General features: G+C 36.0%; 1 protein-coding gene across 3 annotated transcripts in view; it reads right to left on the reverse strand.

Annotated features, from left to right (window-relative positions):
• The window catches only part of BMP2K (BMP2 inducible kinase), a 150,844-nt gene that overhangs the window by 97,070 nt on the left and 38,567 nt on the right, over window positions 1–15,207 (reverse strand). For all 3 annotated transcript variants that reach the window (XM_079152938.1, XM_079152939.1, XM_079152937.1), the window contains exons 2-3: window positions 10,613–10,731; window positions 6,439–6,544 (exon numbers count right to left, since the gene is read on the reverse strand). In XM_079152938.1, the coding sequence (XP_079009064.1) occupies window positions 6,439–6,544; window positions 10,613–10,731 (225 nt within the window). The remainder of the gene's footprint in view (window positions 1–6,438; window positions 6,545–10,612; window positions 10,732–15,207) is intronic.

Raw genomic sequence — 15,207 nt, forward strand, 5'->3', positions numbered from 1 at the left:
GTCTTTTGATTGATGAGTTCAGGCCATTAACATTCAGGGTTATTATTGTGATATGATTTGTATTCCCAGTCATTTGACTCATTTTTGTTTTTTGACATGATTTGCTTTCTCCTTTATTTGGCTATTCCTTTAGGCTAGTTCCTCCTGTTAATGATTTGCATCATTGTTTTTCATCTCTTCCTCATGGAATATTTTGCTGAGAATGTTCTGTAATGCCGGTTTTCTTTTTGTAAATTCCTTTAGCTTTTGTTTATCATGGAAGGATCTTATTTCGTCGTCAAATCTGAGAGTAAGTTTTGCTGGGTATAAGATTCTTGGTTGGCATCCGTTTTCTTTCAGGGCTTGGTAAATGTTGTTCCAGGCCCTTCTAGTTTTTAGGGTCTGGATTGAAAAATCTGCTCATATTCTTATTGGTTTCCCCCTGAATGTAATTTGATTCTTTTCTCTTGTGGCCTTTACAATTCTGTCTTTATTTTGTATGTTAGGTATTTTCATAATAATGTGCCTTGGTGTGGGTCTGTTGTAATTTTGTATATTTGGAGTCCTATAAGCCTCTTGTACTTGGTTTTCCATTTCATTCTTCAGATTTGGGAAATTTTCTGATATTATTTCATTGAATAGATTGTTCATTCCTTTGGTTGGTTTCTCCAAGCCTTCCTCAATCCCAATAATTCTTAAATTTGGCCTTTTCATGATATCCCATAGTTCTTGGAGATTCTGTTCATGATTTCTTACCATCTTCTCTGTTTGGTCAATTTTGTTTTCAAGATTAAATATCTTGTCTTCAATATCTGAGGTTCTGTCTTCCAGGTGCTCTATCCTATTGGTTATGCTTTCTATGGAGTTTTTAACTTGGTTTATTGTTTCCTTCATTTCAAGGATTTCTGTTTGGTTTTATTTTCAGTATCTCTAACTCCTTATTGAAATGATCTTTTGCTTCCCGTATTTGTTCTTTTAACAGGTGATTGGTACAATCATTCAATGCCTGCATTTGCTCTTTCATCTCCTCGTTTGCTTCTTTGATTGTTTTAATTATGTACATTCTGAACTCCCTTTCTGACATTTCTTCTGCTGTGCTGTCTTTGGGTTTTATTGATATAGTATCTAGGTTTGTTTGGGACATTTTCTTCCCTTGTTTTCTCATATTGGTCAGATATCAGTGGGACTCTGAGATATTGCAGATTTCCTCTATTGGCTTATAGAGTCCCTGTAGATTTCCAGTATATCACCTCCCAGCCTCCAGTAGCCTGAAGTCTTGGAGGAACTTGATAATGCAGTGCTTCTAAATAAAGCTGCCCCTAGCCAGCTACTGGGTCCGGGACTGGGGGCTGGTTCTGCGTGGAAATCCTCTCACTAGGTGGTCCTGCTCCTAGAAGCTGGCTATAGACAGGGCCTGCCCCCACCTGAGGGAGCCAGGCTGCTAGGGGAAAGCCTCTCCCTGTCCTGCCTTGGTCCCAGATGCCGCCTGCAGGCTGGGGCCTGCCGCTGGGTCCAGGGCTTGGGATTGGCTCTGTGCAGAAAAGCTCTCACTGGGCGGCCTGCTCCAAGAAGCTGGCTGTGGATCAAGCCTGCTGCCAGAAGGAGTAGGGCTGCTTGGGGAAGTCTCTGGCTGCCCTGCCCTGGTCCCAGAAGCTGCCTGTGGGCTAGGGCCGCCACTGGGTCCAGGGCTTGGGGTTGGCTGTGTGCGGAAAAGCTCTCACTGGGCCGCCTGCTCCAAGAAGCTGGCTGTGGATCAAGCCTGCCTCCGGCGGGAGCAGGACTGCTTGGGGAAGTCTCTGGCTGCCGTGCCCTGCTCCGAGAAGCGGCCTATGGGCCGGGGCCCGCTGCTGGGTTCAGGGCTTGGGGTTGGTTCTGTGCGGAAAAGTTCTCACTGGGCGGGCCTCCTCCTAGAAGCTGGCTGTGGATCAAGCCTGCCGCCGGAGAAAGCAGGGCTGCTTGGGGAAGACTCGAGCTGCCCTGCCCTGCTCCGAGAAACTGCCCCTGTCCAGGCCTGCGGCCCGGGCCAAGCTTCAACCAGTGGGAGAGACTCATCCCGCAGCTCTATGTTGGGCCAAGCCTCTCAATACCTCCCCTTCTTGAATCCTGGGTTCTGGAGCGACAGGGGATGCAGTCACCCTCTAGTCCACCATCTTGGATTTCCTCTCAATATTATTTTTAAGCTAAAATCTTTTAGGTAGACAAATTGGCAACCAAATGTGAATTTAAAATATAGAATTTTTATATTTTTTAGGTTTCAAAAATGTTTCCTCCCATAAATTCATTATCAGAAAAATACTGAAAAATACACTCTTCCAAAAGAGGGAGTAAACAAGAAAGATGCATAAGAAGCAGAGAATTTAAGATAAGAAAATCCAGAGGAATTCCAAGAATAACAACTAAATGCTGTTTAAAATTAAGTAGGTGGCCAGGTGTGGTGATGCATGTCTATAATCTCAGTGGCTGAGGAGCTGAAGCAGGAGGATCTCAAGTTCAAAGTCAGCCTAAGCAACTTAGTGAGACCCTGTCTTAAAATAAGAAGGGCTAAGGATGTGGTTAAGCACTCTTGGGTTCAATCCCTGCTACCAAAAAATAATAATAATAATAAATTAAAAATAAACAAAATTTTAAAAATCAAAAAAATTAAACAGGTGAACTGAAGTCTCCCCAAAGCATGTTTTGAAGGGAAGGAAAAAGCAAACTGACACAAATATTGAAACATTTAAAAGTACTTCATAATGATTTGTACTTCTCTTAAGGAATGTGCAGCTAAAATACTAATACATTTGAAGAAATTAGACAAGTGAAAAATGAGGTGATTATCAACTCCAAGAAAACCAAGTTGTACAAGAAAGGAAATGTAATTATACACTATTACATGTTATCTATAAATGGCAAACAAAATAATTAAAACACTTACTCAGTCCAAGAACTAAGCATAGACTATCCTAGGAGTAAATCCTCATCTTATCTTGAAAACAATATCTAAAGCATAAAGTTAGAAATAGCAATAACAAGCACTCTTTTAAGAACCTCCCCCCTTGCCCAGAATCACATACTGCCCTGGATTTTCTAAGTTCCTTCTCTTTCATACTCTCAGAATCTCACTAAAACTACTGATTCTCATTTACATAATACAGTATACGTATAAAATAAACTATGAGAAAAAACATCTCCATTATTTTAAAGTCAGTGCATCTAAGGAGAGGGATGGGGAAGGAGGCTGCTGAACTAGCCATAGTTTAACAGAACTATTTGATTTTTTAAACCACATACATAAATTACTTTGATAAAAATTTTAAAATTCATATGAAACATAGTCTGCTGATTCAAACATCAAATAAATATTCTCATTTAATTCCATCTTTAAAATTCCCCCTGAGCTAGGGGTGTGGCTCAGAGTACAGCACTTGCCTAGCATGCTGAGTTCAATGTCCACCATGGTAAAAAAAAAAAAAAAAAAAAAGGGAAAAAAAAAAAAAGTCTCATAGGTGACAATAAAACTCAACTGGGGTTATGATTATGTTTGATTCAATTACCTTAAAAAATTTTAAGTAGAGGTGAAGCAAAATGGCAGCAAAATGAGACTCTCCCAGTCATTTCCCCTTAAACACACCAATTTGAACAGCTATTCACACGCCTTCATAAAAGCTAAGGAAGCCAGGTAAGAGACCACGGTGCCTGGTTTTAGGATAATAAAAAGAAAAGATACACTGAAAAAGGAAGGAAGGAAAGAGTTGCTGGGGTCATCAATCCCCAAACTACAAACAACGAGGAGACAGATGCTTTCTGCTTGAAGGAATGAAGTCCGAGTCTTAGAGTCAAAACTGAGTATCAGGCCTGCCACAGTGAAACCTATTGCTGGGTGAGACCAATGACCCCTACCTGCAGTCAAATACCCAGGGACTGAACCATTGGAACTGCTTTAAGCCAGGTGACTGATTTCTTCCACCATCCCTCATCCAAGTTGGGTAACAAGATAGGAAGCAAGACTTCATTTACTGGAAACACTGCCAAATTCATTCCATGAAGCCAGTATCACCCCTGATATCAAAACCAAAGATACATCAAGGAAAGAAAACCTCAGGCCAATATTCTTGATGAATATAAATGCAAAAATTCTTATCAAAATATTGGCAAACCACACACAACACATTAAAAAGATAGTGAACCATGATCAAACAGGTTTCATCCCAGGGATGCGAGGTTGGTTCGATACACACAAATCAATAAATGCAATTCACCACACAAACAGAGTTAATAACAAGAATCACATGATTACCTCAATAGATTCAGAAAAAGCATTGACAAAGTACAGCACCCATTCATGTTTAAAACTCTAGAAAAACCAGGGGTAGAAGGAACTCACCTCAACACTGTAAAGGCTATACATGACAAACCCAAGGCCAACATCATACTGAAGAAAGAAAAACTGGAAGCATTTCCTCTATAAACAGGAACAAGATAAGAATGCCCACTCTCACCATTCCTATTCAACATAGTCTTAAAACTCTAGCCAAAGCAATCAGAAAAGAGAAGGAGATTAAAGGGATACAAACAAAAAAAAAGAGAAGAGCTCAAATTATCTGTTTCCTGACAACATGATCCTACACTTAGAAGACACCAAAAACTCCCAGAAGACTTCTACAGCAGAAAAACAAATAGTAAAATGCAGAACACAAGATCAACATACATAAATCAATCACTTTCCTATACTCCAAAGTGAATCTGCTGTAAATTAAATTGGGAAAACTATCCCATTCATAAATAACCTCAAAAAATTAATATACTTGGGAATTAATCTAATGAAGAATCTCTATAATGAAAATTACAGAACACTGAAAGAAGAAATTGAAGACCTTAGAAGAGGAAAAGACCTCCCATGTTCTTGGATAAGAAGAATTAATATTGTCAAAATGGCCATTCTACCAAAGACATTACACAGATTCAATGCAATCCCCATTAAAATATCAAAGACATTCTTCACAGAACTAAAAGTAGTAGTTCTAAAATTCATTTGGAAAAATAAGAGAACCAGACCACCCAAAGCAATCCTGAGCAAAAAGAGCAATCCTGGAAGCACCACAATACAGGACCTCAAATTATACTACAGTACTACAGAAACAAAAACAACATGGTAATGTCACCAAAACAGACATGAAGACCAATGGAATAAAATAGAGGACACAGAAAAAAACACATTAAATACAGTTGTCTGATACTAGACAAAGGTGCCAAAAACAGGTTGGAGAAAATATAGAGTTTTTAACAAATGGTGCTAGGAAAACTAGAAATCCATATGTAGAAGAATGAAACTTGACCACTATCTCTCACTCTGCATAAATGTCAACTCAAAATAGATTGAAGACCTAGAAATTAGACCAGAAACTTTGCAAATCCTATAAAAAAATTTAGGCCAAACATTGCAACATGTTGGTACAGGAATTGACTTCCTTAACAAGCCTCCTAAAACACAATAAATAGAACAAAAAAATCAAAAGGTGGGATGGCACCCAATTAAAAAGCTTCTGCACATTAAAGGAAACAATCAAGAATGTGAAGAAAGTGCCTACAGAATGGGAGATCTTTGCCACCTGCTCCTCAGATAGGGCATTAATATCCAGAATATATAAAAAACTCAAAAAATTTAACACCAAAAAAACAAATAATTCAGTTAATAAATGGGCAAAAGAATTAAACAGACACTTCTCAAAAGAAGAAACACAAATAGTCAACAGATATATGAAAAAAATGGTCAACATCTTTAGCAATTAGGGAAATGCAAATCAAAAGTGCATTAATATTTCATCTCATTCCAGTCAGAATGGCAATTTTCAAGAATACAAATAATAATAAATTTTGGTGAGGATGTAGGGAAAAAGGTACACTCAATACATTATTGGTGGGACTGCAAATTAGTGCAACCACTCTGGAAAACAGTACAAAAAACTAGGAATGGAACCACACCATATGACCCAGATATCCCACTCCTCAGTATAGGTTCAAAAGATCTAAAATGAGCATACTACAGGGATGCAGTCACATCAGTGTTTATAGCAGCACAATTCACAACAGACAAGCTATGGAACCAACCTAGGTGCTCTTCAACAGATGAATGGATAAAGAAAATGTGGTATATATACACAATGGAATATTACTCAGCCATAAAGAAGAATGAAATTATGGCATTTGCCCATAAATGGATGGAACTGGAGATTATCATACTAAGTGAAATAAGACAGACCCAAAAAGTCAAATGTTTTCTCTAATAAGCAGAACGTCATTCAAAAAAAGAAAGAAGGGAGGGAGAGAGGGAAAGCAGGAGGGGGGAGGGAGGAGTTCCATCAAAACAGAAGAAGCCATAATAAATGTTCATAATCAGGTACAAGCTGTCCTAGGAGAAACCAAGATATCTAGAGTAAGATAAACTTTTTTTAGTATAATACAAAAGCAGATACTTACCTCGACAATATTCCATTAAGATAAGTACTTCCCATACATTATCACTAATTGAATTAACAGCACAGTCCAAATAGCCCACAATATTTTTATGACCAGAAAGCTCTTTCTGTAAAAAGAAAACAAAATTTTTTTAATTGGAAAAATGGACACTTGTATATTAAACCAGTATCATTAGCAATAGTCTGAAGCCTAAATTAACATTTAATCATTTTCTAAAGGTAAGAACAATGCATAAATATGGAATCTGACCTATTTCAAACAGCCAAGTCTTCTATGGTTTCAACACAAAGTTTACTTGTATGAGCGTGTCATTCTATAACAAATAATTAACCAATACTTATTTAATTTCTACCAGGAAAACTCTTCACTCCAAAGTAATAGTCTCCCAAACCAAGTGTACAATATAGTTCTTTGGGACTCAAAAATAAAATATCAGAACTGTTACTTACATTTATTTTTAACTAAAAAAAAAGTAATTAAGCTCTAATATTAATGAACTACTCTCATTTGTTTGCCTTCAACATATTAAAATGTATGTGTATACAGATTTATGAATATATGTACTCTTTTGGGGGGTAGGGGGAATCAGGTACCAGAAAATGAACTTAGGGGCACTCCACCACTGGGCCACATCTCCAGACCTATTTTGGATTTTATGTAGAGACAGGGTCTCACTAAGTTGCTTAGCACCTCGCTTTTGCTGAGGCTAGCTTTGAACTTTTGATCCTCCTGCATCAGCCTCCCGAGCCACTGGGATGCAGCACTGCACCCAATAGACACATGTACTTTTAACTAAATAACTTAAAAATTGAATTAAGGGTTAAACAATGTTGTAGAAAGTACCCAAAGGTTAAGGATAACACCAATAACATGATTAAAAGAAATAACAACAAAATGACAAATCTGGATTCGCTACTCCTAGTGCAAGGTAGTCATCTGCATACAATGATTTTAAAACAGGACTGGCGATGTAGCTCAGTGGTAGAATGCTTGCCTAACATGGATAAGTCCCTAGGTTCCATCCTCAGAACCACAGAACAATAACTATCACCCCAAACACTCCCCAAAAGTCTAATTGAGACTATTTAGAAACTAAAAACCAATTATCAAGATTACCATTTTAAATGAATTTACAACCACTGTCAGTAATAATAAGCTACGCAATATAATGTAATTAAGAATAAACTATGCAATGTAATTTGACTAATAAGGACTAATGGTCACTAAATATATGTTATGATTTAGACATGAGGTGTCCCCCAAAAGCTCATGTGTGAGACAATGCAAGAAAGTTTAGAGGGGAAATGACTGGGTTATAATGTTTAACCTAATCGGTGCATTAACCCACTGATCTAGGTGGGTGGTAACTGTATGCAGGTAGGATGTGCTGGATGAGGTGGATCACTGGAGGTGTGCCTTAGAGGTATATATTTTGTCCTTGTTGAGTGGAACTCTCTGCTTCTGTGTTGCCATGTCCTGAGCTACTTTCCTCTGCACATCTTTCTGCCATGACATCCTGCCTCACCTCAGGCCCTAGGGAATGGAGTCAGCCATCTATGAACTAAGACCTCTGAAACTGTGAGCCCCAAAATAAACTTTTCCACCTTGAAATTGTTCTTGTCAGGTCTTTCAATCACAACAGTGAAAAAGCTGACTAAAACAACATGCAAATAACTTACTAATATTTAATACGTAGTAATAAATACTCATAAATACTAATACACAGAGAAATGGGTCATCAAAAAAATTTGGAAGATCACCATTCCAAAGAGCTAATCTCCTTTAAAGTACCTTCCTCAAAGGCATAGGATTTGAGTGGTACTACTGCTAACTACAGCTTACATGTCTCAAAATTATAAAATTTCTAGTGAAAGGATGAATTATGGCACAAGAGTATAGTATTATCTGGTCACAAGTTAGACAATTTGTTCTAGGCTTCACTATTATCTTGGAATAAATCCTTTTCACCCTTTTGCTAATATCTTTACCTTAAGGAGAAAAAAAAAAAGTCTTGGCCAGGCACAGTGACACACACCTGTAATCCCAGTGTCTCAGAAGGCTGAGGCAGGAGGTTTGCAAGTTCATAGCCAACCTCAACAACTTAGGAAGGCACTGAGCAACTCAGCAAAACCCTGTCTCTAGATAATATATCTGAAAAGGGCTGGGGATATAGTTCAGTGATTAAGCACCCCTGGGTTCAATCCCTGGTACCAAAAAATGTCTCAAAGCCTAATTATATCTAATCAAGCTAAGGAAGAAAGACAAGAAAAGCCAAATTCAAAAGTTAAATACACAATTGGGCATAATGGCACACACCTACGATCCCAGCTATTCAGGAGACTAAGGAAGGAAGATTGTGAGTTTGAGGCCAAGTGGGGCAACTTGGAGACCCTGTCTCTAAAGAAAATAAAAAGGACTAGAGATGAAGATCAGTGACAAGCATGCTTACCTAGCATGCATGAGGTCCTTTTTCAAAGTCCTGAGTTCAATCCCCAGTACCATACACACACAAAAAGTTAAATACGGAATTACCACAAGACCTGTCTATTCCAGTCCTACATGTATATACATGTATATACATCCAAAAAATGAAAACTACCTACTCAAACAAGTCGATGTTTACACATATTCATATTATTCACAATAGTCAAAAAACAGGAACAGCCTAAATACCTATCAGATTAATTTTAAAAATTCATCACAGAAAAATGAATAAACAAATTGTGGCATATAAATACAATGGACTATTATTCAGCCAAAAGAAGAAATAAAATACTAATACACACTACAATGGCAGGAACCTCAAAATTATGCTAAGTGAAAGGAAGACACAGAAGGTCACACATTGTAAAACTCCATTTATAGAAAATATAAAGATAGATAAATTCATAGAGCTTCACAAACAAAAGGGTGGATGTCAGAAGTTGGAGGAAAGGGAGAATGGGAGCAACTACTCAAAAAGTAAGGAGCTTCCTTCTGAGATGGAAAGGTTTTAGAATGAGGTAGAGGCAATGGTTGCACAACACTGTGAATGTACTAAATGCCACTGAAATGTTCACTTCAAAATAGCTTTTAAAAAAAAAAATAGTTTATTTTATAGTATGTGAATTTCACCTAAAGACAAAAATATACACATAAACATATACATAAAAGCAATTGATAAATAATGGAGGAGGAGAGGTGAGAACAAGAATACGCAGCTATCCATAGCCCTGAGAATAAGCAATACTAGAACGGAAATTTTTATAATTATCTTTAACTCTAAACTAAATAACTGAAGTTTTTAATGGCCTATTATATTTATTTTTCCTGATATTTAAAAAGAATTCTCTCTTGCTGAAGGATACTTCATCATAAAGTGCAAAGTTCTTAAGAGAAACAACTTTACAACATAGTTTTTAAAATGAAAAGCAAAACTAATTGTTGTTTATGAATATAAGTACATACAGTAAATGTTTAAAACATGAATGGGAATGTTAAATAACAAAAATACAAAACAGTGATTCCTTTTTTAGATGAGAACAGTACAAGAATACAGATGGGGAAGAATACAGTTAAGGCTTCTACGGTATCTGTTAAGGTTTTAATTCTTAAAATGGATGATGGTGATTATTACATGATTATCTAAATTTTTCTATCCCCAAAATACTCCCTAAGTAAAATTAATTAAGAAAAGAAAAAAGAAAGAACAGTAGTTTGCCTGTTGAACCTACAGTAGAGAACAGAGGAAAGAAGAGGGAATGAGGCTGGCTGTATTTAGTCTTAAGTATGGCTATAAGGAATAAACTATAAATTCCCAGATCATTTTTGGATTTAATGATCTTCAAAAGTTTTCTAAATTTGTATAAACCAATAAACAGTTTTCCTAAAAGTTTGTTAAGCCAGGCATGGTAGTGTATGCCTGTCATTCCAGCTACTTGAAAGGAAGAAGCAGGAAAATCTCAAGTTTGAGGTCAGTCTCTGTAACTAAGCAAGAACCTTTTTATTGAGATAAAATTTTTATTTTATCTCAAAATAAAAGATAAAAAGGGCTGGAGATGTAGCGCAGTGTAGTGTTTGTTTGCCTAACATGCACAAGGCCTTGGGTTTGATCTGGAAGGAAGGAAGGAAGGAAGGAAGGTAGGAAGGAAGGACCAACCCAAAATTTCTAGAACAAAATTACTCTTTTACTTACCATAATTGTAATTTCCCTTTTACAAATGTTGAGGTCTGGCATGTTATTGACATACATTCTCTTCAATGCACATCGAACTCCACCATTAGTACGCACCAGAAAAACTGTGGAGAATCCACCTAAGAAGAGCAAGTACAAATTAAAGAACCACAAACCACTGTCAAATAATGTAATTGCATTTTGGAGCTTCATATCTAAGGAAAATAAATAAGAACTGTACCCAAGGAAAAAAATAAGTAGACTAAGAGCTTATCAACTAGAAGCAAAACATTGGGTCCCTGTGTCCATCATGCAGTATCACTTACAGGATTAACATGCTTCTCAAAATGAACATGCTTCCCTTTTAAAAGCCAGTATACTATAATTTTACTTTCTGCACAGGAATACCTGTTATGGAACATATCTAAAACTGTCATAATATAACTATAGTCTGGCATATGCCAGTGATTGTCTACCGGTCTACCCCCTATTGTGATGCCAAAGCACTAACAGTTAAATATGAGACATCATTGAGATCATATAGTTGGATCCCTCCTTCAAGTCTGAGAAAATCATGGAAATCTCATTTCTTCTTATCAGTTTGGGTATGCAACCAGTTCTGACTAATAGGACATGAAGACATAAAGTCTGTTGTGATTACAGGGAAAGATTTTCCACTCAGATAAAAGAAATTGGTGGGAAGGGCCCTGTTCTCCTTTCCTGCTTCTAGATTTTGTTGTGAAAGAATGGGATGCTTAGACATAATACAGCCAAACTGGCCATGATCATCAGAATGATGATGGCCCCAACACTAAATGCTGGGTTACTGAATTAGCCAACCTTCTTCCAGAACTCATGTAAGACAGCAAATGTCATTATTTAATCCATAGTTATGTGGATTTTCTGTTTGCACCTAAGAAAGCATCATATAAGAAACACATAAAATTAGAATACGTATTGTAAAGAAAAATTACTTTTGTGATATTTAAACAAAGAATTCCACTTAAGATTTTTTAAAACTTGTCCTGGCACAGAACATTCTATAGCTTAATTATAGTTTTTTGAAAAATTATGTGTCACTTTTCTTAATTTGATAGTCTTTATAAAGCAGCATTCTCAGCAATAAATCACCTGTATTCCAATTCAACACAAAGCAAGGAAAAAGTAAACTATTAGGGATAAACATTAGAAAAAGATCTAGGAGTCTCTAAAAATCAGTATATACTCATTCCAGACTTTCCATACTCTACAACTGTGGTTACAAGAAACTGTACAATTTCTTGGAAAGCTGATTTCCATGCATATAACACAGAAGAAATGAAATTAGCCACTTTATAAGGCAGTTACCTGAAAGGACATATGATGATAATGTTGGAAAAAGGTAATTCTAGTCAAAGTTCTATAGTGCAGGGCATTACTTTAAAAGACTTCATTTAGCATTGATTTCATATTCAAACACCAAAAATATCTAAAAGTAAAAGACCTACTAATGAAGAGCCACTTAAACTACTCAAGTTTTATTCAGTTATGAAAATCAAGGACAATGCTGAAAGTTAGAATATACCTAGATAAGAAGGTGATATGAATACAGGTCAAGAGAAATAATTAAATAGCCTTTGTTTTGAGACATTTATCTACTAGAGCAAGTTATTCACCTGTATCAATAATCTAATGCTATCCAAACACAAGCTAACATCAGAACTGCCTGGCAAGACAGTATGTGAATTTAACTCGTAAAGGTTTCAAGTCTGAATCAGCAGGTCTAATGAAGCTTTGGAATGAATATGTATTGCTAAATATTCTCCTACTTGTTATACTATTCTACTTTTTTGTTTGTTTTAAATTGCTTATTAAAGTGTAAGGCAGGTTTACCCAGATGATTCTGATGCACAAATTTATATGGCCACTAAATCAGAGAAATAGTTCCTGGAGGAACCATGGATTCCATATACCTATTCTTATCCACCCATAGATCAATGTGATTTTATCCTTGTGAATTAGGGAAATGAGAAAAAAGTATTAACTAGGTTGTTCTTATAAAACTCATCCCTAAAGTGAAGGTTTTCCAATTCCACTAATCCTAATTTAGAGATTTGGCCAAATATTAAATTTCCAAAATAAAATAATGTTTATCAACTTTAAAATATGATTTATACCTAAACATTATAAATAGTGATCTTCTTGCTTTGAGAATGAAATTGAATATATTTTCCAAAAGACCATATTTTCCAGAATTTCCTTATTATTAACTAATATTATTTCTGTTTGAAGAATGCAGTTAGTGGGAATTAACTAGTTAACCCACTAGAGGAATCCAAGATAAGAGTATCATATTGCCACCAATTCATAGCTAACAAATTATTTAGAACAAGTTTGGGATCTAGCCCAGTGGTAGAGAATTTGCCTAGCATGTGACACTCAAAGGGTTCAATCCCCAGTACTGAAGATGATGATGATGATGATAATAATGATAATAATAATAAATAATGGAAGGAGGGAGGAAGGAAGGGAAAATAACACTTCAGCACTTATTTTTCCTCACAGAAATATTCCATGACCCACCCAGTTTCATGCTCATCATTCACTCAGGCACCGATACCTTAAAGTTGACTACATTATCATGTACTTTAGTTCTCTACTCATTTCATACCTGAATCAAAATAAAACAGCAGTAACCATACATCCCATTTATTATATATTTCTAGGGCTGAGGATATACCTCAGTGGTAGAGTGCTTGCCTAGCACATATAAGATGCTAAGTTCAATTCCCAATACCACCAAAACAAAAAAGTTAAATTTTTCTATGTCCAATTCAATTCTATGAAGGCATATCACTAAATTAGAATTCAGTGATAAATTTATAATTTTAAAAATTGACAGAAGGTATTATTAAGTATTAAAAATGTTCTCAAAATCCCATGAAAAAGAAAGTAGTGATAGATACTAATTTGACAAGTAGAAAATAAATGTGTATTAATGAAAGTTAATATGAAAAGGAGAATGGTATCTTCTATAATCAGTAAATTATATGAATTGTATAACTACAGGAGTTTCTTCCCATTCACAAGAATATACTCTAAAGAACAATGACTTTAACCTTCCTCTAGCTTTTTTCCAGGATAAGACATGAGACTCAACTGAGAAACAATTCCAGGGGACACCTAGTTGAAATTTAGCCTTCAGATTAAAATGAAGGAGTGGTTTTGTTAAGGTAATTTTATGTAGGTTTTACCAGATGTTTTTAGAAATGTCTGGTTTTAAAAATTAAAATACTCCTCTGTAAAGTTCACCTTCTTTACCCCCATTTTTTAACAAAAATAGAATCATACATATTGCAGTAATATATCAATACCACCCTTGAAATCCCCATGATTTAATGATCAATAGTTTATATAACATAATAGTTTATATACCATTATATGCCACAATTTAATAATTTTCAGAACAGTGGCCATTTAGATTGATCTGGGTTTTTTGTCTGTTTCTTGCCATTATTAATAAATTTGCATTAAATACTCATACCAATATTCTTAAGGGTAGGTGCTTTTGTTTCTATAAAAGAGATTACCAAAATAATTCAGTAAAAGCAAAAGCACACTTCAAATTTAATACTGCTAAAATACATGCTAAAAGGTTATTGTAGCTTCCACCAGAAACACAGGAGCCAGTTTTCTTTAACCTTCATCAGAAATTGCCAAGGCATTTTAAGTTTTTCCAATCTGATAGGGAAAAGTCTCTCATATTGTTATTTCCATCTGCATTCCTCTGACTACCAATGGAAATTGAGCATCTTTACCTCAGTTTGCTGGCCACTTACATTTCCTCTTCTGTGACTTAAATTCATATCCTTGGTCCCTTTTACTAAGGGTTATCTTTTTCTTTCACTGGTAGAAGGGTATTATAGAATTCTTAAACAATATGTAATAAGTGCAAATATTTTTTCCTGGTCTTTAATTTCTCCTGGTCTAGTATTTGTTCACTTGGTTTAAGGATAATGTCATTTACAAGTCAAAAATCTTGTGTAGCTGGGGACAGTGGGGCACACCTATAGTCCCAGAAGCTCAGGACTGAGGTAGGAGGATTGCAAGTTCAAAGCCAGCCTCAGCAAAAGCAAGATGTTAAGCAACTCAGTGAGACCCTGTCTCTAAATAAAAACACAAAACAGGGCTGGGGATATGGCTCAGTGGTCATAAGTGCCCTTGAGCTCAATTCCTGGTACCCCAAAAAAAAAAAGTCATGTGCAATATTTCTATAAATATAAAAGACAGTGAGACTACATGCTATAAAGCTTGCCTCAGGATCATAAAATTGGGGAATGAGGAACTTTTCCTTTTCATGCTATTGTAATGTTACACGGTACAAGGGGTGTATGTTTATCTAGTAATTTGTGTATGTGAATTTGGGGGTAGGGAGATAGGGATCAAGCCCAGGGATGCTCTACCACTGAGCTACATAACAACCCTTTTTATTTTTTAATTTGAGACCGGGTCTCATTAAATTGACCAAGTTGGTTCAAACTTACAATTCTCCTATCTTACCCTCCCTTATGTTACTGGGATTACAGGTATATGCTACCACTTCTGACTTCACAGGTAATTTTGTAAAGAGAAATGGA

The sequence above is a fragment of the Sciurus vulgaris genome (assembly GCF_902686455.1).
Source record: "Sciurus vulgaris genome assembly, chromosome: 9".
Taxonomy (NCBI): domain Eukaryota; kingdom Metazoa; phylum Chordata; class Mammalia; order Rodentia; family Sciuridae; genus Sciurus; species Sciurus vulgaris.